At 41.5% G+C, this 26,077-nt stretch overlaps 1 protein-coding gene across 3 annotated transcripts; it reads right to left on the bottom strand.

The window, feature by feature from the left end:
• Window positions 1-50: 50 nt before the first annotated feature.
• LOC110537140 (G protein-coupled receptor-associated protein LMBRD2B) lies at window positions 51-25,845 on the bottom strand. 3 transcript variants are annotated; one of them, XM_021622944.3, is made up of 18 exons: window positions 25,758-25,845; window positions 19,768-19,983; window positions 19,019-19,134; window positions 17,691-17,789; window positions 17,302-17,469; window positions 15,372-15,582; window positions 15,177-15,251; window positions 13,468-13,581; window positions 9,609-9,786; window positions 9,045-9,226; window positions 8,703-8,836; window positions 6,574-6,679; window positions 6,386-6,483; window positions 5,094-5,197; window positions 4,952-4,998; window positions 4,714-4,843; window positions 4,148-4,274; window positions 51-4,006 (listed from the first exon to the last, which is right to left on the bottom strand). In XM_021622944.3, exons 2-18 carry the CDS (start codon window positions 19,939-19,941, stop codon window positions 3,943-3,945), a joined length of 2,127 nt encoding a protein of 708 aa, XP_021478619.3. In that variant the 5' UTR covers window positions 19,942-19,983; window positions 25,758-25,845; the 3' UTR covers window positions 51-3,942. The 3 variants fall into 3 exon arrangements, with proteins under 3 accessions (XP_021478619.3, XP_021478618.3, XP_090048080.1); XM_021622943.3 differs by having other exon boundaries at window positions 25,684-25,805; XM_090191954.1 differs by lacking the exons at window positions 51-4,006; window positions 4,148-4,274; window positions 4,714-4,843; ... (4 more) ...; window positions 8,703-8,836; window positions 9,045-9,226 and having other exon boundaries at window positions 9,375-9,786; window positions 25,684-25,805.
• Window positions 25,846-26,077: the final 232 nt, after the last annotated feature.

Raw genomic sequence — 26,077 nt, 5'->3', positions numbered from 1 at the left:
GCTGTACTTTGCCAGTCCTCTAGACAAAATATGTTGAGCCGAATACATAATTTAAGGATGCTTTAGTTTATTTCTTTGCACAACAGTGGTATAATACATGCTATTTTAGTCAAAAAAAAAAAAAAGAGGACCAACACCAGGGTTTAATAAATTATAACATTCCAGCATCAGAGTACATGTGCAGGGAAAATGAAATAAAGAAAAACCAAACATCTTCACCAAAATCAGTGTGAGGTTACCTATCAACATATATATATATATATATATATATATATATATACACACACAAAAGTATGTGGACACCCCTTCAAATTAGTGGATTCGTATTTTTCAGCCACGCCCATTGCTGACAGGCGTATAAAATCAAGCACACAGCCATGCAATCTCAATAGACAAATATTGGCAGTAGAATGGCCTTACTAAAGAGCTCAGTGACTTTCAACATGGCACGGTCATAGGATGTTGTTGTGAAGTGGAAATGTTTAGGAGTAACAACGCAATGTTATAGGCCACACAAGTTCACAGAAAGGGACCGCTGAGTGCTGAAGAGCGAACAAAATAGGGTCCTCTGTTGCAACAGTCACTACGGAGTTCCAAACTGCCTCTGGAAGCAACATCAGCACAATAACTGTTCGTCAGGAGCTTCATGAAATGGGTTTTCATGGCAGCGCAGCTGCACACAAGCCTAAGATCACCATGTGCAATGCTAAGCATTGGCTGGAGAGGTGTAAAGCTCACCACAATTGGAGTCTGGAGCAGTGGAAAGAAATGGTTTGTCGAGATCAGTGTGGAAGAACTTAACTGGCCTGCACAGAGCTCTGACCTCAACCCCATCAAACACCTTTGAGATAAATTGAAACGCTGACTGTGAGCCAGGCCTAATCACCCAACATCAGTGCCTGACCACACTCATGCTCATGGCTGAATGGCAGCAATATTCCAACCAGTGGTGGAAAAAAATTACCCAATTACCATAGAGTAAAAGTAAAGATCCCTTAATAGAAAATGACAAGTAAAAGTCACCCAGTAAAATATTACTTAAGTCTAAAAGTACTTGGTTTTAAATGTAAAAAAACAAAAAAACAAGTATAAATCATTTCAAATTGCTAATATTAAGCAATCCAGATGGCACAATTTTTGTTTTTTTTAATTTACGGATAGCCAGGGGCACAGTACAACATGCAGACATAATTTACAAACAAAGCATGTGTTTAGCGAGTCCGCCAGATAAGAGGCAGTATGGATGACCAGGGATGTTCTATTGATACGTGTGTGAATTGGACCATGTTCCTGTCCTGCTAAGCATTCAAAATGTAACGAGTACAAAGTAAATTATTTTCTTTAGGAATGTAAGTGAAGTTAAAGTTGTAAAAAATATAAATAGTGAAGTAGATACCAAAAAACAATTTAAGTAAAAATACTTGAAAGTACTTTACACCACTGGTTCCAACATCTAGTGGAAAGCCTTCCAAGAAGAGTGGAGGCTGTTATAGCCTCAAGGGGGAGGGGGGGGGGGGACTAACTCCATATTAATGCCCATGATTTTGAAATGAGATGTTCGACGAACAGGTTTCCACATACACTACATGACCAAAAGTATCTCAATAACACTACACGTCTGTATAATTCATTAGGAACTTTACTTTAAAAGATGCAGTCCAGGATCTTAAGCACAACACATTTTGTAACATATTGTATTCATAACATATAGGAATTACAACAAAAAATACAAAATCAGAATGTAACATACAAAATGGATGACAAAATTGGATTACGTAGTACACAAACTGGGACCTGTTTAACTTGGGCGAACCACTTTCAAAACTAGTGGCTGAAATTATACAAAAGTTGGGGAGCATAAATTTAATTAATTTCTTACTTTTTACAAAAAGAGATTGTAAGGAGTTCAAGGGGCATCTAACCTGACAAGACTATTTTTTTAGCCCATGGTTACCAGTGACCTTAACAGATGCAGTTAAATTAATTTAGAATAAATAACATGTTGTACATGTGTTGACCTTTGTCTGCTAGATTAATAGAACCATATAATACAATTTTAAATAAGAGAGCATCATTAACAAATACATTGAGAGACGGGGGACTGGTTAAATCTAAAATATTATTTACAACAGATTACAATTTTATAATAATTGTCCAACTCCTTCAAAATGGTGAATACCATGCATTTAACCTGCATGCTTCTGACCGTTTTTACCTGAATTCCTCATCCAACCAAGCTCATACAGTTACAGTAGTTTCAAGTTGACACAATATGAAGTCATATTTCTAGGACAATGTATTTCAGTGACACAATGACCTGTTGCTTCACAGTTCCTTCCAGCAAGACCTCTTGAACAACGTAAGAATAAATATTTCAATGCAATACATTTAAAAAAAGTTCACTTGATCCAAGTAATTAAACCAAAAATAATGAAATCATAACTGGAAAAAATATGCCTTTGCCATTTTTGTAATGCAGTCAAATAAACAAAATAATATGGCACAATGATATCCCAAAAAGACTTCAGTAGATAATTTAACACCTAAAATTCAAATAGTTTGACAATAAATAAGGCGTTACTTATGTCAAGCAGTTAATCGCTAATGACACAATATAGAACATTACTTTTAAACAGGCCTTTCAACAGAATCCACAAAAACTATTTTCAAACAAACTTAAGGTCATTTTGACACTCGGAATAGAACATATCTCAATTAAGAGCAATGGTAAATCGTTTTTTTAGTATCGGCTGTATTAGTTGACCAATTTCAACAACATCTCGAGCATTATGAGCCAAATTCCAACTTGAGATCCAATTTGCACAAATCTCACATCAATTCAAGTGAACGATAAGAACAAATACTGTATCTCAGGGCAGGATCTATGGGCAGTACAAACACTGTTAATTGAGTTAACTCAGTGTGGGCTGGATCACATAGATTGCACATTAAATAGAGGACTGTGGGTCTAAATACGGTACACTCAGTTTCTATGGTAGCAGCTTTCGAAATAGACCTAAGCAACGGTCCTTCCGTCCATATACCAGAATAGGACAAGACTGGCAACAAGACTCATTTAAAAAAATATATATAATAATTTTAACCTTTATTTAACTAGGCAGGTCAGTTAAGAACAAATTCTTATTTTCAATGACGGCCTAGGAACAGTGGGTTAACTGCCTCGTTCAGGGGCAGAACGACAGATTTTTACCTTGTCAGCTTGGGGATTTGATCTTGCAACCTTTCAGTTAGTTAGTCCAACGCTCTAACCACTAGACTACCTGCCGCTCCATTGAAACATTGGGAATTTTATCCACTATTTCTATTTTCCTGACAGTTAAATAAGTAGAAAGTTAGTAATTTGTAGTGGGTTAAATACAACTTCATACATTTTAAATTTTTACATTTTAAAGTCTTCCTCCAAAAATATCCTTAAATTAGTAGTAATTACTTATCTTCTCATCAAAATGATGAACAATGTAATCAGCCCATCAACCAGATTTTTGAGGTAAGACACTTTGTACATCCATTGTAAAGATCACAGGGGATACCACAGGAAGAGGACCTTGAACGGAAATTCATGCATAAGTAATAACAGAAATGACGAAGTGGTTTAACGGATGAGAAAGTGATGAGCCCAAATGGGGTACGGATCTGCATTCATGACATGCTGCACAGGGGAGGACAGCTATCGGTCTAATGGGGAAGTGTATATCAACAGCCACTGGAGTGTTCTGACAGAAGACAAGCTATTGGAGACAAGTAGCAGCAGATACATCATGCCAACAGTGGAGTGGAAGATAAGAGGTCGTGCTACATTCACAGAGCCTGAGAGTCTCTCTCCTTCGTATTGTCTTCCCTACAACGTGGATGAGTGGAGGATGAAAATTAATGTGCAATATTTAGCTTTCCTATTCCTTCGACTCTCCCTCGCTACTCTTCTCAAACATCATCAAAGATTCTGCTCCGTGACGAGGACATGGACAGGTACCTGCCTGGTACATGCCTGCAAAATGGAGAGGCACAGAACACATATATGTTTAACAGCACACACTGTGTTATTTGCTTACAGGTATCAGCCACAGCAGAGCAGAAAGTGAAACTAACACACTTATTTAGATAAAGTGGGGAGTGGAGGACCTCTTACCTGGTGGAGTCTGCTTCAAGAGGGTCGTCTGAAAGAGTCTCTGCATTGAAGTCCAAAGGCTCTGCGTCCTCGAGAAGTTCTATAGAATCTCTCTCTGTTCCTCTGCCAGTCCGAGAGTACTTCACCTCTGTTGAAGAAAAAAACAATTACACTTGCTACCTACTTCAGGTGAGTCTATCCTGCTGTTTAGATTATGAAATGACAATACATTCGTGGTGTAGACAAACACATCAATAATACTATGATACAGAATATCAACTTTCTCTTCTACAAGGAGTACTCCACCAATGACCCAAAAGGATTATCAGCATGCATAAGTTAGCCCTAAATATTTCTAAAACTAAAAGCAACTGCCTTCCGCAGTTCAATTCAGATACATGTAATAAGGGACTTATTTATTTTATTAAGTTGGGGTGTATCCTTCGTGTCATCAAGATAAGCCATGACTCTACGAGAGCAAACAAAACATTGATTCATTGTTTAACAAAAGCAATGAGTAAAATCTAGCTTAAGTGTAGAAAACAAGCACAATGTAATGTAAGTAGGTTTTGCGACCAATCACTTACGTCTGTTAGGACTAGTGTTAGGGATAGGCACAGTATCAGAGTAGTTGGTCTCCGTCATTTCTGCAGCTTCATTTCTATTCCTGTTCCTGGCAGTGTCTTCCCGAGTGTTACCATAACGCTCCTTCCACTCCTAAAACACAGGCACAAGCCTGACGTTAACGCCTTGATCCGTTACTCTGCAAAAATAACAACCAACATATACTAAAAAGGGCATGGAACATTTTATCTAGGGACTCACCCTTCGCCGGTTCTCTCCATCCTCTGTCCTTTGGCGCTTTCTTTTCTCTGTCAGAAACACAGAGAAATCAGTGGGTTGAGTTGACAACACAAATTTCTTCCACTGTCAAATGGTTTTCATTCAGATCAAGTGGGGGACAAACCTCGTCGAATGAGCTCCTTGCCCTCATCAATCAGGTCAGAGGTCATTTCATTGTCTCCCACGAACTGCTGAAAGCCCAGGAGGTTCAGACAGCGGGTACCCAGGCTAAAGGGGTCATACAGAATCAGTGATGATCTGTCATAAATAAATACTTGTTCTTGCACAGTATGTATGCATTTGTATTTATTATGGATCCCCATTAGTTCCTGCCAAAGCAGCAGCTACTCTTCCTGGGGTCCAGCAAAATGAAGGCAGTTTATACAATTTTAAAAACATTTTAATACATTCACAGATTTCACAACACACTGTGTGCCCTCAAGCCCCTACTCCACCACTACCACATATCTACAGTACTAAATCCATGTGTATGTATAGTGCGTATGTTAATCGTGTGTCTATGTGTTTGTGCCAATGTTTGTGTTGCTTCACAGTCCCCGCTGTTCCATAAGGTGTTTTTTTTATCCGTATTTTAAAAATCTAATTTTACTGCTGGCATGAGTTTCTTGATGTGGAATAAAGTTCAATGTAGTCATGGCTCTATGTAGTACTGTGTGCCTCCCATAGTCTTCTGGACTAGGGGACTATGAAGAGACCACTTGTGGCATGTCTTGTGGGGTATGTATAGGTGTCCGAGCTGTGTGCCAGTAGTTTAGACAGACAGCTCGGTGCATTCAACATGTCAATACCTCTCATAAATAAAAGTAGTGATGAAGTCAATCGCTCCTCCACTTTCAGCCAGGAGAGATTGACAAGCATATTATTAATATTAGCTATTTGTGTACATCCAAGAGCCAGCTGTGCTGCCCTGTTCTGAGCCAACTGGAATTTTCCTAAGTCCTTTTTTGTGGCACCTGACCACACGATTGACCAGTAGTCCAGGTGCGACAAAACTAGGGCCTGCCTTGTTGATAGTGTTGTTAAGGCAGAGCATCGCTTTATTATAGACAGACTTCTCCCCATCTTAACTACTACTGCATCAATATGTTTTGACCATGACAGTTTACAATCTAGGGTTACTCCAAGCAGTTTAGTCATCTCAACTTGCTCAATTTCCATATGATTTATTACAATATTTAGTTGAGGTTCAGTGTTTAGTTTTGTTCCAAATACAATGCTTTTAGTTTTAGAAATATTTAGGGCTAACTTATGCATGCTGATAATCCTTTTGGGTCATTGGTGGAGTACTCCTTGTAGAAGAGAAAGTTGATATTCTGTATCGTAGTATTATTGATGTGTTTGTCTACACCACGAATGTATTGTCATTTCATAATCTAAACAGCAGGCTAGACTCACCTGAAGTAGGTAGCAATACAGAGCAGCAATATAAGCATGGGGTAGTAGATATAGAAGCCATTAGCGATGAACGATAGGACCCTCATGGAACCCATGATCTGCAGAGGAGTGACATGTTATTTTCCTCATATTGATGATACAGCAACGAATATGTTCCATCAGTGTCAGAAGGATGTGCTGTGTCTTACAGAGGTGTAGGCCGTCTGCTCCTTCAGTTGATGGGAGATGGCAGAGTCCATGTGGATCAGACCCAGGAAGTTCAGACACAGAGGAGGGGTCAGACGGCAGAACAGCCTAAAGAGCAACAAGACTACATTAGACATTTAACATTATATCATGTTACAAACATATACCTAGTGCAAAATACAGCTGTCCAAATACAATATAAACTCAGCAACAAAAAAAAAAAAAATCCTCTCACTGCCAAGTGCATTTATTTTCAGCAAACTTAACATGTGTAAATATTTGTAGGAACATAACAAGATTCAACAACTGAGACAAACTGAACAGGTTCCACAGACATGTGATGAACAGAAATGGAATGTGTCCCTGAACAAATGGAGGGTCAAAAATCAAAAGTAACAGTCAGTATCTGGTGTGGCCACCAGCTGCATTAAGTACGGCAGTGCATCTCCTCCTCATGGACTGCACCAGATTTGACAGTTGTTGTTGTGTGATGTTACCCCACTCTTCCACCAAGGCACCTGCAAGTTCCCAGACATTTATGGGGGGGGAATGGTCCTAGCCCTCACCCTCCGATCCAACAGGTCCCAGACGTGCTCAAAGGGATTGAGATCCAGGCTCTTCGCTGGCCATGGCAGAACACTGACATTCCTGTCTTGCAGGAAATCACACACAGAACGAGCAGTATGGCTGGTGGCATTGTCATGCTGGAGGGTCATGTCAAGATGAGACTGTAGGAAGGGTACCACATGAGGGAGGAGGATGTCTTCCCTGTAACGCACAGCGTTGATATTGCCTGCAATGACAACAAACTCAGTCCGATTACGATATGACACACTGCCCCAGACCATGATTGACTATCCACCTCCATATCGATCCCGCTCCAGAGTACAGGCCTCGGTGTAATGCTCATTCCTTCGACGATAAACGCAAATCCGACCATCAAAAATGCGACTCGTCAGTGAAGAGCACTTTTTGCCAGTCCTGTCTGGTCCAGCAACGGTGGGTTTGTGCCCATAGGCGACGTTGTTGCCGGTGATGTCTGGTAAGGACCTGCCTTACAACAGCCCTACAAGCCCTCAGACCAGCCTCTTAGCCTATTGCGGACAGTCTGAGCACTGATGGAGGGATTGTGCGTTCCTGGTGTAACTCGGGCAGTTGTTGCCATCCTGTACCTGTCCCGCAGGTGTGATGTTCGGATGTACCGATCTTGTGCAGGTGTTGTTACACGTGGTCTGCCACTGCGAGGACGATCAGCTGTCCGTCCTGTCTCCCTGTAGCGCTGTCTTATGCGTCTCACAGTACAGACATTGCAATGTATTGCCCTGGCCACATCTGCAGTCATCATGCCTCCTTGCAGCATGCCTAAGGCACATTCAGGCAGATGAGCCGGGCATCTTTCTTTTGGTGTTTTTCAGAGTCAGTAGAAAGGCCTCTTTAGTGTCCTAAATTTTCATAACTGTGACCTTAATTGCCTACCGTCTGTAAGCTGTTAGTCTCTTAACGACCGTTCCACAGGTGCATGTTCAGTGTTTGAACCCTTTACAATGAAGATCTATGAGGTTATTTGGATTTCTACAATTTATCTTTGAATGACAGGGTCCTGAAAAAAGGGACATTTCTTTTTTAGTTTAGTTCTGTCCACAGATACAGCCAAACCAAAAATACACACCACTTTCTGAACATAAATTTCCTCAATTTTTACCATATACATGATTTCGACAGACGTTTTGTCTCTTTAATACTTAGCTAATCATGGTTAAACCAGAACTAAAGTCTCACGTAATTGGTCAGCTGCTCAATTAAGTTAGGGTCCATACATGTTAAGAGAAGAGATGAAAGAACGAGGAGCGGAACGGAACGGGGAGCTCCACACACTCTTTGAAAGCCCCCCCCTCTCGAAATTCGAAAGACGCAAACACCTATGAAATCGCAATTTATCCAAATAATCAGCAACGAAAAACCCAAACACAGGAAATACTACTACTTGTAATCCCACACATCCCATTCCTTCCCGACAGATTTGACGGTACCAGTTATGTTTAAATATATCTGTTTACGAGATCAATACTTAGCTAATGCTGTCTAATCAGAACCACATTCCTCTATTCACGTCGCTCTCCCACCCACTCACATGCCACTGAACTGCAGGCTGTAGGCGTCAGTCTGGTGGTGTGAGGCCAGGTAGTAGTAGTTGAACACTCGGATCCGGAACACAGTGGAGTAAACGCAGGTACACAGGAAGAAGATGGTGATGAAGCACGCCATCTAGTGGACAAAACAATAACCTTTATGTGGGAGACCCGACAACCTCTAATTGAATTATGCATACACAACAGAAACCCACCGGATGTTGATTTGATCAGATAACAATGTTTTTGGGAGCATGTAGTGTGCAACTTTTCTATACAGATATTACCAGATACCGGTGTACTACTGTACTAATTGGTGCAATTGCTTTCCATTGGCGTCTCACCTCGATATACAAGTAGTTGTAGTCTCTCTCAGCGAGCTGGATGAAGACAGCGAAGAGTGAGAGGACGGGCCGGGTGCTGAAGAAGGTGCACTCAGACCACACCACACCCACAGAGAACAGAGACAGCAACACAGCCAGCAGCCGGTAGAACCACTGTCTCAGCAGGCACTCCCAGTACCATTCTGGAGAACAACAACATAAAAACACAGAGCTCTCCAAGGATCTTAGAAATTGAGTAAAATTCTATGTGAGGAGAGGAATGGAAGACTGTAGGGCTGTGACAATACCATTATGGGAATCATTTTGTCGATGGTAAAAATGAAAACACGATGCAGACTAAACTCTTTGATCCTTTAAAAACCTGCTGTATGTAAAATATGTTGCACGATTGCTTGGAAAATAAATAAGTGTGATTCTAGATGACAACATAATGATGATGTTTGCAACATTAGGGCTGTTTTCCTAAAGAAGTTCAACCTGCTTCGTGCTTTGTTTGTAGGTGTGAGTGAACCCTCAGTTGTAGAGTTGACCCAGCTGTGAACTGTGAGAATCTGTGTGACCCACCTACAGTAGGAGTGTATGGGCTGAGCCAGCTAGTTGGTTCTGTGGAGGGGAAGCTGTGAACAAACTGGTGGGCTGAGCTGGTCTCATTCTTGGCCACGTCCTCCAGGTGCATAGCCTGCTGCAGGAGGATCTGCCACTGGACATGGGTCCTGTTGTGCCTCTGCACTGCGTAGATCACCTGACCATTCACAAAAGAACCACATCCTCAAACTAGGGTTTAGAGTAAATTTGTATTTAACTAGGCAAGTCAGTTAAGTACAAGTTCTTATTTACAATGAGGGCCTACACCGGCCAAACCCGGACGACGCTGGGCCAATTGTGCGCCACCTTATGGGACTCCCAATGATGGCCGGTTGTGATACAGCCTGGATTCGAACCAGGGTGTCTGTAGTGACGCCTCTAGCACTGAGATGCAGTGTCTTAGACCGCTGAGCCACTCGGAATCCCCATAAATCCATTTGCATTTAATCACTTTTTGACAGCATCCCTTTTGATTTATTGTTAAAAAAAAAAAAATTACAAACTTTACATACATGTTTCCCCATGGAAGTTGTCAGAAAGTTACTTTTTAGACCTAAATGTGAAAGCATTGGTTAACTTTAAGCACCTCTATCTCCTAAATGGCAAAGCATTTAGGAGATAGAGGTGCTTAAAGTTAACCCATTTTGCATACCCAACCATACCATGACACATCCATGTCTTCATCACTGGAAAAGATAAACGGTTGAGTTTGATATAATTTAAAAGCTTACAAACAGGGTTGTCAAACCATGTTATAATTTCTTGAAAACAATGTTTTTTTTCCATACAAATTACATTTCACATTTAACGTAAATTATCTAAAAACGTGTAAACTCCCATTTTTTTTCCATATTCACATTTGTTGTATCTTGGACCCTACTTTACATCAGCTGTGGTTTTTGAGTTGTGCCTGCCATTGGGTGTCTGCCATCGGGTGTCATTTCAATCATAGAAAAATAATTCCTAGAATGGACTTATCCCTTTAGATCACTGCAATTCAGCTGATACACAATTGAAATTTAAATTATAACATTTCATTACTACCACAAAGAAGGCTGCCGGTCCACCCACCATCTGTCAACTTAAAAATGGTCATGTCTATTCTATTATCTATATGAACACAACCATTCATTTTCTTAGTTTAGACCAACCATCTTTGTGGTACACTTTGAAAGTTTAAATTTAAAAACGACATTCCTACACTACATGACCAAAAGTAGGTGGACACCTGTTCGTCGAACATCTCATTTCAAAATCACGGGCATTAATATACAGTTGGTGCCCCATTGTTGCTATAACAGCCTCCACTCTTCTGGGAAAGCTTTCCACGAGATGTTGGGACATTGTTGCGGGGACTTACTTCCATTTAGCCACAAGAGCATTCGTACGGTTGGGCACTGATGTTGGGCGATCAAGCCAGGATCGAAGTCGGTGTTCCAATTTATCCAAATGGTGTTCTGAGCAGGCCACTCTGATCTCGACATACCATTTCTGGATGGACCTCACTTTGTGCACTGGGGCATTGTCATGCAGGAAACAGGAAAGGGCCTTTCTCAAACGTTTGCCACAAAGTTGGAAGCACAGAAACGTCTAGAATGTCATTGCCCCAGACAATTATTCATCTTCCACCAGTTATTGTGCTGACATGGTTCCAGATGCAGTTTGGACCTCAGTAGTCGGTGTTTACGCTCCTTGCGCTTCAGCGGTCCCGTTCTTGCTCCTAGATGTTACCATTTCACAATAACAGCACTTAGTAGACCGGGGCAAGTCTAGCAGGGCAGAAATTGGATGTATCGACTTGTTGGAAAGGTGGCATCCTATGACAGTGCCGCGTTGAAAGTCACTGAGCTCTTCAGTAAGGACATTCTACTGCCAATGATTGTCTATGGAGATTGCATGGGTGTGCTCCATTTTATAGACCTGTAGCAACGGGTGTGTCTGAAATAGCCGAATCCACTCATTTTAAGGAGTGTCCACATACTGGATGTATTAGAGGTTGACCGATTAATCGGAATGGCCGATTAATTAGGGCCGATTTCAAGTTTTCATAAGAATCGAAATCTGTCATTTTGGACGGCGATATTAAAAAAAAAATAAAAAAAACATTTTTACACCTTTATTTAATCTTTATTTAACTAGGCAAGTCAGTTAAGAACACATTCTTATTTTCAATGACGGCCTAGGAACGGTGGGTAACTGCCTTGTTCAGGAGCAGAACGACAGATTTTTACCTTGTCACCTGCCTCACGAGGAGCCCGCCTGTTACGCGAATGCAGTACGAAGCCAAGGTAAGTTGCTAGCTAGCATTAAACTTAATCAATCATTATCACTAGTTATAACTACACATGGTTGATGATATTACTAGTTCATGTAGCGTGTCCTGTGTTGCATATAAATCGATGCAGTGCGCATTCGCGAAAAAGGACTGTCATTGCTCCAACGTGTACCTAACCATAAACACCAATGCCTTTCTTAAAATCAATACACAGAAGTATATTTCTAAACCTGCATATTTAGCTAAAAGAAATACAGGTTAGCAGGCAATATTAAACAGGTGAAATTGTGTCACTTCTCTTGCGCACGCAGGGTATATGCAACAGAGTCAGGGTATATGCAACGGTTTGGGCCGCCTGGCTCATTGCGAACTAATTTGCCAGAATTTTACGTAATTATGACATAACATTGAAGGTTGTGCAATGTAACAGGAATATTTAGACTGATGGATACCACCTGTTAAATAAAATACGTAACGGTTCCGTATTTCACTGAAATAATAAATGGCTTGTTTTTGAGATGATAGTTTCCGGATTTGACCAGTATTTGTGTGTTATTATAATTAAGTCTATGATTTGATAGAGCAGTCTGACTGAGCGATGGTAGGCAGCAGCAGGCTCATAAGCATTAATTCAAACAGCACTTTCATGCGTTTTGCCAGCAGCTCTGCTGTTTATGACTTCAAGCCTAACAACTACCGAGATTAGGCTGGTGTAACGATGTGATGTGAAATGGCTAGCTAGTTAACGGGGTGCGTGCTAATAGCGTTTCAAACGTCACTCGCTCTGAGACTTGGAGTAGTTGTTCCCCTTGCTCTACATGGGTTATGCTGCTTCGAGGGTGGCTGTTGTCGTTGTGTTCCTGCTTTGAGCCCAGGTAGGAGCGAGGAGAGGGACAGAAGCTATACTGTTACTGGCAATACTATAGTGCCTACAAGAAAATCCAATAGTCAAAAGGTATATGAAATACAAATCGTATAGAGAGAAATAGTCCTATAATAACTACAACTTAAAACTTCTTACCTGGGGATATTGAAGACTCATGTGAAAAGGAACCGCCAGCTTTCATATGTTCTCATGTTCTGAGCAAGGAACTTAAACGTTAGCTTTCTTACATGGCACATATTGCACTTTTACTTTCTTCTCCAACACTTTGTTTTTGCATTATTTAAACCAAATTGAACATGTTTCACTATTTATTTGAGGCTAAATTCATTTTATTGATGTTTATATTAAGTTAAAATAAGTGTTCATTCAGTATTGTTGTAATTGTCATTATTACACATTTTTTTTAAATAATAAATAAAATCGCCCGATTAAATCGGTATCGGCTTATTTTGTCCTCCAATAATCGGTACCGGTGTTGAAAAATCATAATCGGTCGACCTCTAGTATGTATGGAAGGTTTCATTGAAATCAAACGGGGTGCTGTCAAAAAGTGACTGAACTCAAAATGGATTGACCCTTTAAAGAAGTCTGGATATAGTCAGCAATACGACAAAAAACACAAAATCGCGAAATACAACTGTTGACTAGCTAATAATGTGTACATTTCTTAAATATACCTGTTTGTGAAGCTTCACCAGGTTCTTCTCACTAGGATAGGTGTTCTGTTTGTCATCAAAGTCCTCATAGTCATCCATGTTTCTGCCCATCTTCTCCTGGTACTCCACAGGGCACTAAGAGAGAAAACTCTGTTAGGATCATAGACAGATACTGTGCCTTCGGAAAGTATTCAGACCCCTTGAATTTTTCCAAATGTTGTTAAATTACAGCCTCATTCTAAAATTGACTTTTAAAAAAATCTTTCAATCTACACACAAGACACTATAATTACAAATAAGATACATTTTTAATTTACATACGTATTCAGACCCTTTGCTATGAGACTTGAAATTGACCTCCGGTGCATCCTGTTTCCATTGAGATGTTTCTACAACTTGGAGTCCACCTGTGGTCAATTTAATTGATTGGACAGGAGTTGGAAAGGTACACATTAGATCAATATATATAAAAAATTAAATAAATAAAAAGTTATTTACATGGTGTGTTACATGGTGTGAACCTGTCTATATATAGCTCCCACAGTTGACAGTGCATGTCAGATCAAAAACTAAGCCATGGAGTTGAAGGAGTTGTCTGTAGAGCTCAGAGACAGGATTGTGTCGAGGCACAGATCTGGGGAAGGGTACCAAAAAATAAAGTATTTTCTTCCTAGAGCTGGCCACTCAGCCAAACGAAGCAATCGGGGGAGAAGGGTCTTGGTTAGGGAGGTGACCAAGAACCTGATGGTCACTGACAGAGCTCTAGAGTTCCTCTGCAGAGATGGGAGAACTTTCCAGAAGGACAAGCCTGTCTGCAGCTCTCCACCAATCAGGCCTTTATGGTAGAGTGGGCAGACGGAAGCCAGTCCTCAGTAAAAGGAACATGACAGCCCACTTGGAGTATGCCAAAAGGCACCTAAAGACTCTCAGACGATGAGAAACAAGATTCTCTGGTCTGATGAATCCAAGATTGAACTATTTGGCCAGAATGCCAAGCGTCACGCCCGGAGAAAACCTGGCACCATCCCGATGGTGAAGCATGGTGGTGGCAGCATCATGCTCTGGGTTTGTTTTTCAGAGGAAGGATCGAGGGAAAGATGAACGGAGCAAAGTACAGAGAATCCTTGATGAAAACCTGCTCAGGACCTCAGACTGGGGCGAAGGTTCACCTTCCAACAGGACAACGACCCTAAGCACACAGCCAGGACAACGCAGAAGTGGCTTCGGGACAAGTCTCTGAATGCCCTTGAGTGGCCCAACCAGAGCCTGGACTTGAACCTGATCGATCATCTCTGGAGAGACCTGAAAATAGCTGTGCAGCAACACTCCCCATCTAACCCGACAGAGCTTGAGCGGATCTGCAGAGAAGAATGGGAGAAACTCCCCAAATACACATGTGCCAAGCTTGTAGCGTCATACTCAAGCCTTGAGGCTGTAATCGCTGCCAAATGTGCTTCAACAAAGTACTGAATAAAGGGTCTGAATACTTATGTTAATGTGATAGTTTTAAAAAATCATAAATGAACAAAAATGTCTAAAAACCTGGTTTTGCTTTGTCATTATGGGGTATTGTGTAGAGATTGATGAGGGGATAAAAAAAACAATTCACATTCCTCACTTGTTTAATCCTCACTTTAAGCACATAGAGAGAGTGCACACATCACATTCAATAACATTGTGGAGTTGGGCTCCATTGTTTCTTTGTTTGATGATTTGTCTTTTAATCTTGCCTTTCTAAGAATAGTATCGATGTACTTCCTCAGTGGGTGGTTATACTTGATGGATTCTTGGACTTTTCTCACTTCCTAAAACAGATCAACAGCAAATAGAGAAGGACATCAATTAAACACAATTCAACTCAGTTTCTAAGAAACAGACCACTATAATGTTTAAATGTTGTAGTCAGAGCAGGAACCATTCCCTACCTCCATGACGTCCTCTAGATTCTCCTCTGCATCAGCCTTCTCTGTCATCAGCTTGGCTGCCTTGAAGTAAGTCTTGACGAGCAGGTGACCCTGCCGCGAGGCGTTCCAATACGAGCGCGGAATCTCTACTAGGCCATAACCTAGCAACAGCACCAGCAGGAACAGGCCCCAGGTGTTGGCTGCAGTGATGCCTATTGTCTGGAGCTCATACCTGAGAGAGACAAAGGGACAGACCAAACCAGATTTAAGTGAGACAAAGACATACATGGTTCCTTCTAATTACCTTTCTACACTGCTCAAATAAAGGGAACACTAAACACTAAAATAACACATCCTAGATCTGAATGAATGAAATATCCTTATTAAATACTTTTTTCTTTACATAGTTGAATGTGCCGACAACAAAATCACACAAAAATGATCAATGGAAATCAAATTTATCAACCCATGGAGGTCTGGATTTGGAGTCACACTCAAAAATGAAAGTGGAAAACCACACTACAGGCTGATCCAACTTTGATGTAATGTCCTTAAAACAAGACAAAATGAGGCTCAGTAGTGTGTGTGTGGCTTCCACGTGCCTGTATGACCTCCCTACAACGCCTGGGCATGCTCCTGATGAGGTGGCGGATGGTCTCCTGAGGAATCTCCTCCCAGACCTGGACTAAAGCATTTGCCAACTCCTGGACAGTCTGTGGTGCAACGTGGTGGATGGAGCGAGACATGATGTCCCAGATGTGCTCAATTGGATTCAAGTCTGGGGAACGGGCAGGCCAGTACATAGCATCAATGCCTTCCTCTTGCAGGAACTGCTGACACACTCCAGCCACATGAGGTCTAGCATTGTCTTGCATTAGGAGGAACCCAGGGCCAACCGCACCAGCATATGGTCTCACAAGGGGTCTGAGGATCTAATCTCGGTACCTAATGGCAGTCAGGCTACCTCTGGCGAGCACATGGAGGGCTGTGCGGCCCCCCCAAAGAAATGCTACCCCACACCATGACTGACCCACCGCCAAACCGGTCATGCTGGAGGATGTTGCAGGCAGCAGAATGTTCTCCACGGCGTCTCCAGACTGTCACATGTGCTCAGTGTGAACCTGCTTTCATCTGTGAAGAGCACAGGGCGCCAGTGGCGAATTTGCCAATCTTGGTATTCTCTGGCAAATGAAAAACGTCCTGCACGGTGTTGGGCTGTAACCACAACCCCCACCTGTGGACGTCGGGCCCTCATACCACCCTCATGGAGTCTGTTTCTGACCGTTTGAGCAGACACATGCACATTTGTGGCCTGCTGGAGGTCATTTTGCAGTGCTCTGGCAGTGCTCCTCCTGCTCCTCCTTGCACAAAGGCGGAGGTAGCGGTCCTGCTGCTAGGTTGTTGCCCTCCTACGGCCTCCTCCACGTCTCCTGATGTACTGGCCTGTCTCCTGGTAGCGCCTCCATGCTCTGGACACTGCGCTGACAGACACAGCAAACCTTCTTGCCACACCTCGCATTGATGTGCCATCCTGGATGAGCTGCACTACCTGAGCCACTTGTGTGGGTTGTAGACTCTGTCTCACTTCAAAAGTGACCAAAACATCAGCCAGGAAGCATAGGAACTGAGAAGTGGTCTGTGGTCCCCACCTGCAGAACCACTCCTTTATTGGGGGTGTCTTGCTAATTGCCTATAATGTCCACCTGTTGTCTATTCCATTTGCACAACAGCATGTGAAATGTATTGTCAATCAGTGTTGCTTCCTAAGTGGACAGTTTGATTTCACAGAAGTGTGATTGACTTGGATTTATATTGTGTTGTTTAAGTGTTCCCTTTATTTTTTTGAGCAGTGTATATTAGTACTGTGTTGTATAGAGAACAATGAGGTTAAATGCGGAATGGTAAAAGCACACTTTCCAAGTCTAATTTGTCCATGTTGCTGTGCACTCACCAGGAGAGGTGCCACTGAGGGTGAACGGCCACGTAGATAAGCAGCGATCCGAAGATGAGCAGGTATGTGCCGTAATAAATGGCATTCTCTATCAGTGCCGTCTTTATTTTCCCAGTGATGGAGAAGCCCCCCGAGCGTGCATAGGATTGCATGAAGGGCAGCAGCAGCCTGCAAAGACAACAAGATCTGGATTAAGTCAGCTGTAAAGCTTTTTTGGTGTGTTTTAAGATAACATTTCTAGTACGGACAGAAGCAGATAGTTGACTTAGTAAGGAAGGTCTGTCTGTCTCTTAGTATATCAGTCAAAATGAACAAACTTAGAGACCAGTTCTGATCAGTAGTGTTCCCAGTACAATTAAATACAAGGCCAAACAGTGTCAAGCACTCACCAGGTGAGACACTGAGAGGTCCAGTAAACAACCCTCCAGAACACAGGCATGATTCCATCTGGAATGTAGCTCCACGGCTTGTAACACACCTTTGGAACACTGTCATGGAAAACATACAAACAGTGTTGATATGCAGTTAGCAAGGTCTGGAAACATTGAAGAAATTAACATCTGGAGGGGAATGAAATGACAAAAGCTACTGCCTAATTCTATACTGATCGTGACCTATTTAGGAGGAATCAAACAAATAGATACAGGAGCAAAGCACAAACGTTGATCTTCATTGTCAAGCAATGAAACTCCAATGTTTGCCTTGTATAGACTATCAGGATAATATATCAGACTGTCTGGGAGAAAACACTGTACATAATGACAGTCAAGCAAAACTACATTGGAAAAAATAAATAAATGCAACATGTAAATACCACAGTAAATGTCAATACCACAGATGTCTCAAGTTGAGGGAGTGTGCAATTGGCATACTGACACAGGAATGTCCACCAGAGCTGTTGCTAAGGAATTTAATGTTAATTTCTCTACCATAAGCCTCCTCCGACTTTGTTTTAGAGAATTTGGCAGTTAGTCCAACCGGCCTCAACCACAGACAACGTGTATGGCGTCGTGGAGGCGTGCGGTTTTCTGATGTCAATGTTGTGAACAGAGTACACCATGGTGGTGGTGGGGTTATGGTATGGGCAGGCATAAGCTACAGACAACGAACACAATTGCATTTTATCGATGGCCATTTGAATGCACAAAATCACTGTGATGAGATCCTGATGCCCATTGTGGGACCAACATATGCATATCTGTATTCCCAGTCGTGAAATCCATATATTAGGGCCTAATGAATTTATTTAAAATCACTGATTTCCTAATATGAACTGTAACTCAGTTAAATTGTTTCATGTTGCGTTTATATTTTTGTTCAGTATAAAAAGGACCCAATGTACTTGACATTTCACAATGGGAAGAGAGTGGACTTTTAGCTGTTGCAAATGAATGTGTGACAGCACATAAACAAAATCTGCTTGATAATCCCATTTAGATCAGCTTGTGCGAAACCATTTTGAGAAGACAGCTAAAACAGTCTCATGTTTTGAATTACAGCAATGGTTCCTGCCTTATGATTCTGTCTAGGACCCTCTTCCCTGGTCTTTGGTAACTACTGTACATGCTAGTGTTTTGTTCAACCAAATCCTTACCTCTGACCTGTCATGTCATGACCCTGAGTGCTGAACCTAATCCTATGACACGTGAACCCTAGGGCTCAGACCCTAGGGCTTAGGCACTAAGGGTCTCAGGCACTAAGGGTCTCAGGCACTAACCTTTTAGTGGGTGTGGCCGTGGTGGAGTTTCCTGCAGTTTGATTGGATATCAGTGCGGTCACCAGGGATACGGAGGCATGTTCTTCATGATCAATCTTACACTGCTTGTAGATCGTCTGAAAGGTCCAAACAAACACAGACAAAGGAAGATAAGGCCCTAAAAATTGTTAAAGACTCCAGCCACCAAAGCCCTAGACTGTTCTCTCTGCTACCGCATGGAAAGCGGTACAGATGCATCAAGTCTGGAACCAACAGGAACCTGAACAGCTTCTATCCCCAATCCATAAAAATGCTAAATGGTTTAGTTAAATAGTTAATTAAATAGCTACCCATACTATCTGCAGGAACCCTTTTTGCACAAACTTTGACTCATCACATATGCTGCTGTTAGTCATTTTATTCCTAGTTATATGTACCAATCTACCTCAATTACTTCGTACCCCTGCACATTGACTTGGTACTAGTACCTTGTGTATATGGAGCCAAGTTATCATTACTGATTGTGTTTCTATTATTTCCTTTCTCTTTGCATTGTTGGGAAGGGCCCGTAAGTAAGCATTTCACCGTAAGTCCACACCTGTTATTTACAAAGCATGTGACAAATAAAATTGTATTTGATATCAGTAAGGTCTGCAAACACACAGACACACCAAGTTACTGGTCACCATTTTCATCCAAGTTAGGTGTTTCTTGAAAAAGAGAATGGATAAGATGGGGTTTTGGTGGTGAATGAGGGCAATAGTACTAACCGTGCTGATGTCCAGAGGAAGAATGAAGACGATGAGGAAACACAGGTACCAGGCCAGTAAGGTGCCAAACAGCACCATCCTCTGCTGCTTACGGAAGTCTGCATAGCGATGCAGCAGGAACAGAGCCAGGAAGAACACCACCACTATCTCAATGCCCAGCGCTGCCCCACTCATCCTGACTGCCTCTCTTATTGCTCTCGAAACCAGCAGCAGTTACTGAAAAGAGAAATCCTTCAAATAAATCCCAAGACTATTCAATAGATGGGTGTAAAAGAAAAATTCACATCAAAGTAATATTGCATGGTCTAAACAAATGTGTATGTACTCCTAAGAGAGACAACTAGTAGCTCTACTTTTGAAAGTTTCAGGCAGAGCATAATGTTCACTGAGTGACACACACTCCCCTCCCCCTCTGTCAATTACTTGAGAAAATAATGAACCCATTTTCATTGGCTTCCAAAGACATGAGTAGTCTCCTACAAAAGACCTATTGGTCTGTGAGTCTGAAAGGGTCTTTTGTTTTCTTCCTTTAGGGCATGATTAAATGAGAATGGGAACGTTCTGCTCTACATAAAACAAACGTTTACAATAACAAACCAAAAAATGGAATGAATGAATATGATTGTGGTAAAACAATGTCATAATATAAGCCATTGCAGGGCCAGCTAATTGGCATTAGCTAGCCCCTCCCACAAGGACCTCAACATGACAGGACATATGCTCAGGCAGTGAGCAGCGCAACAGGCCCAACCTGCACTAATACACCCACCCAAGCCCCATCCTGCGACCTAAGAGGTATGTATCAGATGCTCAACATGCTCTGCTCACACCTACTGCGATGGTCCGTGCCTAAACCACACTAGACAGTATGGAACACAAAGCTTTTACTATCTCATCCTGGAATATACAAGATCTAAGGTCATCTGCCTTTGGCCAAAAGGAACCCAGACTTCAAAGAAATTGGAAATACAGACATTTCCATCCTACAAGAAACATGGTATAAAGGAGACAGACCAACTGGTTGCCCTCTAGGTTAGAGAGATCTGGTAGTCCCATCCACCTATGCTAATTTGGTATAGAGCAGACCTAACCCACACTATTAAATTAATCAAACAGGAACATTTTATATCTGGCTAGAAATTAATAAGGAAATTATCTCAACAGAGATAAATGTCCTCATGTGTGCTACCTATAACAATGACAGCTTCTCCGTCCTAGAGGGGGCAATCAACAATTTCCAGGCTCGGGACATGTACTAGACTGTGGCAACCTAAATTCCAGAACCCGACACCCTCAGCACACAGGGGGACAAACACCTGCCTGGAGGTGACAGCAATCCCTCCCCCTTATGCCCCCCTAGAAAGAACTACGACAACATAACCAACAAAAACTGGTCACAACTCCTGCAGCTCTGTCAGACGCTGGGTATGTACATGGTCAATGGTAGGCTTCGAGGGGACTCCTATGGTAGGTACACCTATAGCTCATCTCTTGGCAGTAGTACTACTTTATCACTGACCCTAACCCAGAGACTCCGAGCTTTCACAGTCAGTCCACTGACACCCCTAATAGATCACAGAAAAAGCACACTATTTGAACAGAGCTTTGCTCAAATCATGAGTCATCAAAGCCATAGGAACATAAAAATATTAAGAAATGCTATAGATGGAAGGAAAACAGTGGGGAAATATGCCAAAAACCAATAAGGTAACCACAAATTCAAACCCTTGACAAATGGTTTGATGAAGTATGCAAAAACCAAAGTAAGAAATTGAGAAACCTATCTAACCAAAAACATAGACTAGTGATGCACCGATACTCAATATTTTCCTTGCCAAAAACCCAATATTTAAAATCTTAGCAGCCTTAAGCATTCTAGTCCAGTTAAATAGTTAACATACACACAAATGGACGCAGCGGTCTAAGGCACTGCATCTCAGTGCAAGAGGCGTCACTACAGTCCCTGGTTCGAATCCAGGCTGTATCAAATCCGGCCGTGATTGGGAGTCCCATAGGGCAGCGCACAATTGGCCCAGCATCATCCGGGTTTGGCCAGTGTAGGCCGTCATTGTAAATAAGAATTTGTTCTTTACCGACTTTCCTAGTTAAATAAAGGTTACACACACACACACACAACCACACTGACCAACAAGTTATTTTGTTGGCACCTATTTCTTTCACTTACTTTCTGTGCTGTTTGTTTCGTTGTTAATTTGTTCAGTCGTGTCATTCTCAACCATTTCTATGGAACGCCGTTTGGGTCTTTGTGTGTCAAAAAATATACTATTTAACACTATTTGACGTGTCAAATAAGTTTGTTGACCAATCAGGACCTGAATATGACTGCTCGTCACATAATAATTTAACGGGTTCATACATTTTTTACATAGTTATTACACTATCACTCATATTTCATGTCACAACGATTCATCGATACGTATGCTATGATGCTGGTAAAGTTGTCTCACGCACTTAGTGCTGGTCATTAAAAAAAAGCTAGTTCATGGATGCAAACAATGTTCTTCCCCAAAAACATAGCAAATTGACAATTTGTTTCAGTGGCTTTTGTTAGCTAGCTAACAATATAGCTAGGTGTCATCATCTAAAATAACCCTAATTTATAAGACAGTTCTTATTTGATTAATGGTGGTCAGACACATCTATGTGAAGCTAGCCACAATAAGTATAAACCACAACAGTGGACTTTGCAGTTAGCCTTCAAAATAACATTTTGGCATAATTCTACTATTTATATTAATTTGCATTACTGTCAATGACAAACGTGTATTTTGAAGGCAAACCGCAAATTCCACTATTGTGCATAATCCTTATTGTGGCTAGCTTCACAACACATAACCATGTCCATTCGAGCCTCACTAGCTAGCTGCCTGCTTATAACGTTAGCTTTGGGCAACAGGGTTGGCAAGCTATGTATTTTCATGAACTGAAGTTCAATTTCAAAACAAGTGGCAACCTAGCTAATACTTACTCACACGGATTCCTTTTTTTGTTTTGTTTTTTGAATTTTACCCCCTTTTTCTCCCCAATTTCGTGGTATCCAATTGTTAGTAGCTACTATCCTGTCTCATCGCTACAACTCCTGTACAGGCTCGAGAGAGACGAAGATTGAAAGTCATGCGTCCAATACACAACCCAACCAAGCCGCACTGCTTCTTAACACAGCGCACATCCAACCAGGAAGCCAGCCGCACCAATGTGTCAGAGGAAACACCGTGCACCTGGCAACCTTGGTTAGCGTGCACTGTGCCCGGTCCGCCACAGGAGTCGCTGGTGCGCAATGAGACAAGGATATCCCTACCGGCCAAACCCTCCCTAACCCGGACGACGCTATGCCAATTGTACGTCGCCCCACGGACCTCCCGGTCGCAGCCGGTTACGACACTGCGCCACCCGGGAGGCCCAAGGATTCCTAAATCATTGCTAAGAATAATGAAAATGACTGCAGGTTCTACTGGTCATTGGAATGGATTTTGCCTTTGAGTTGTCTCATTGAAATGTTGTTACTCTTTCAAATGACTGCTCGATCCACACTGCAGACATTGTGGGCTAGTTTAGGAATGCGGTGTTGCACTTATAGCGCAAAATTTTACGTGGCGTCATTACGTCATGTACCTACGCTATATAAGTATGCACGTCAGCTTTGACATCAGTTTTGCACGTCAGGGCGTTAAACTAGACATCGGCCGATACTGATGTTAGCATTTTTAGCTAATTTTCGTCCGATTCCGACATGTTCACCGATATATCGTGCATCCCTAATACAGACCCAGAAAAACTATGGCAAATCACGAAAACAAAAAGGAAAAGCACGTCAGAAATCATCTCAATGTAATTGAATAATATAACCACTTGGAAAATAATAAAACAACACGAAGAGTTATCTATCCAAAACGGAGATGAATGGATAAACCACTTCTCCAATCTTTTTGGCTCTATAACAAACAAAGAACAAAAACATATGTATGATCAAATACAAATCTTAGAATCAACTTTTAAAGACTGGAGAATCCAGTGGGTTCTGGTAATTACATTGAAAAAAACTACTCGACAAAATACAAACCCTCCAACCCCAAAATACCTGTGGGGTTGATGGTATCCTAAATGAAATGATAAAATATACAGACCACAAATTCCAATTGGCTATACTTAAACATCATCCTCAGCTGTCACCCCAATATTTGGAACCAAGGACTATCTCCCCAATCCCAATAACTACCTGGGGATATGTATCAAAAGCAACCTTGGGAAAATCCTCTACATTATCATTAACATCAGACTCATACATTTCCTCAGTGAAAACAACATACTGAGCAAATGTCAAATTGGCTTTTTAACAAATTACAGTAGGGCAGACCACGTATTCACCCATGCTTTGTTGATTTCAAAAAGCTTTCAACTCAATTTGGCATGAGGGTCTGCTATACAAATTGACAAAGTGGTGTTGGGGGGAAAAACATCTGACGTCATAAAATCCATGTATACAAACAACAAGTGTACGGTTAAAACTGGCAAAAAACACAAGCCGCTTTCACACTTGTTAAACAATAAAAATGAATCTAATTTCACAGGCTAATGCTTCATTTGCCTTGGAGGTTTTTACCGCGTTTGGGGCCCCGTTGAAATAATAAATAATAGCAGCAAACGACCTATCAGAAATACTAGCTAGCAAAGATAAGCGAACCACGACTCGCGCACAAGCTATGTGGCTACTACATATTCACCACGTACACCCTAATTGAAAAACTAAAACGGCTAAAAATGGTCAAAAAACACACATTTCTTTCCAGTGGGCCAGGGGGGTGAAACAGGGAATACAAATGCCATCTAGACACCGTTGCCCTATCATACACAAGTTAAGACTCTGCATGCAGAATTTTGCAAAAAATATCCTCAGTATACAACGTAAAACACCAAATAATGCATGCAGAGCAGAATTAAGCAGATACCTGCTTATGATCAAAATCTAGAAAAGAGCAGTTAAATTCTACAACCACCTAAAAGGAAGCGATTCCCAAACATTCCATAAGAAAGCAAGAGCTGGCTCTCAAGAGAAGACAGGCTATGTACACACTGCACCCAAAAAGAGGTGGAAACTGAGCTGCACTTCCTAACCCCCAGCCAAATGTATGACCATAGAGACAGATTTCACAGAGCCACAAAGAAATAGAAAACATTTCCAATTTTGATAAACTCCCATGTTCACAGTGTGCAATCACAGCAGCCAGATTTGTGACCTGTTGCTACAAGGGCAACCAGTGAAGAACAAACACCATTGTAAATACAACCTATATTTTATATATTTTCCCTGTGTACTTTAACTAATTGAACATCATTACAACACTGTATATAGACAATTACATTTGAAATGTCTTTATTATTTTGGAACTTTTGTTTGTGTAATGTTTACTGCAAATTCTTTGGTTATCTTACATTTGTTTATATATTTTACTTGCTTTGGCAATGTAAACATATGTTTCCCATGCCAATAAAGCCCCTTAATTTGAAATTGAATTAAAATTGAGAGAGATATCACCAGTGTAGGGTCATTACAGTAACTAAAGAAATGTAAGCCCATGTAAGAATTCACTCAAGTTAATTTAGAAAAGACAGCGCCACCTTCCTTGCTACGGTAACTCACACAACGTATTTAGCTGGTATGGTAGTTTAATCAATAACAAAAAAGCAAAGACGCTTTCACACTTGTTAAAAAACAAAAAATAATCTAATTTCACAGGCTAACGCTTCATTTGCCTTGCCCTTTGATATTTTACCGCGTTTGGGGCCCCGTCGAAATAATACTTAATAGCAACAAACGACCATTGAGAAATGTTCGCTAACATAAGCGACCCACGACTCGCGCACACGCAGTGTTTCTGGTACGCTTAATTATCTTACCATTCGACTGTTAAGGATCCAGCCAAAATCACAGTACCACAGTTATGATATTGTAAAATACAGCTACCGTGTACCATGGAAGAATTAGCGTCACGTCCTTGGTTCTTCCTGGTTTGTGTAATGGCAGCTGGGGATGATGGGTAGTGTATGCGTTTCTAAAAGGTTAGTGCTATCCAGAATCCTTGAGCCTTCCCTAGCCTGCTACCTTGGCCCTTTATCAATAAGCCAGGCTTACCTACTGCGTGCTCTCTCGCCTACTTTTGATTTTGGTCAAAGTTGATCGAGGAGAGTGAACGTGAATGCGCTTGCATGAAATGAGATGGTCCTTAGGCAAAATGATGTTTACAGGGGTGGATCCCATATTGTGATCAAAACTAATGAAATTAGTTGTGCA

The sequence above is a fragment of the Oncorhynchus mykiss genome, chromosome 12, assembly GCF_057628025.1.
Source record: "Oncorhynchus mykiss isolate SJ-2025 chromosome 12, ASM5762802v1, whole genome shotgun sequence".
Lineage (NCBI taxonomy): Eukaryota > Metazoa > Chordata > Actinopteri > Salmoniformes > Salmonidae > Oncorhynchus > Oncorhynchus mykiss.
Note: the sequence above shows the minus strand (reverse complement) of the source record. Positions and strands in the feature narration are given on the sequence as shown.

Excerpts from the sequence above, each read along its gene's own strand:
- LOC110537140 (XM_021622944.3), bottom strand. The coding sequence starts at position 19,941 with ATGAGTGGGGCAGCGCTGGGCATTGAGATAGTGGTGGTGTTCTTCCTG. Across the intron at positions 9,787-13,467 it reads TGGTGAAGCTTCACAAACAG|GTGATCTACGCAGTGCAGAG; the intron begins GTATATTTAAGA and ends GTGAATGGTCAG. Across the intron at positions 6,484-6,573 it reads AGCAGACGGCCTACACCTCT|ATCATGGGTTCCATGAGGGT; the intron begins GTAAGACACAGC and ends ACTCCTCTGCAG.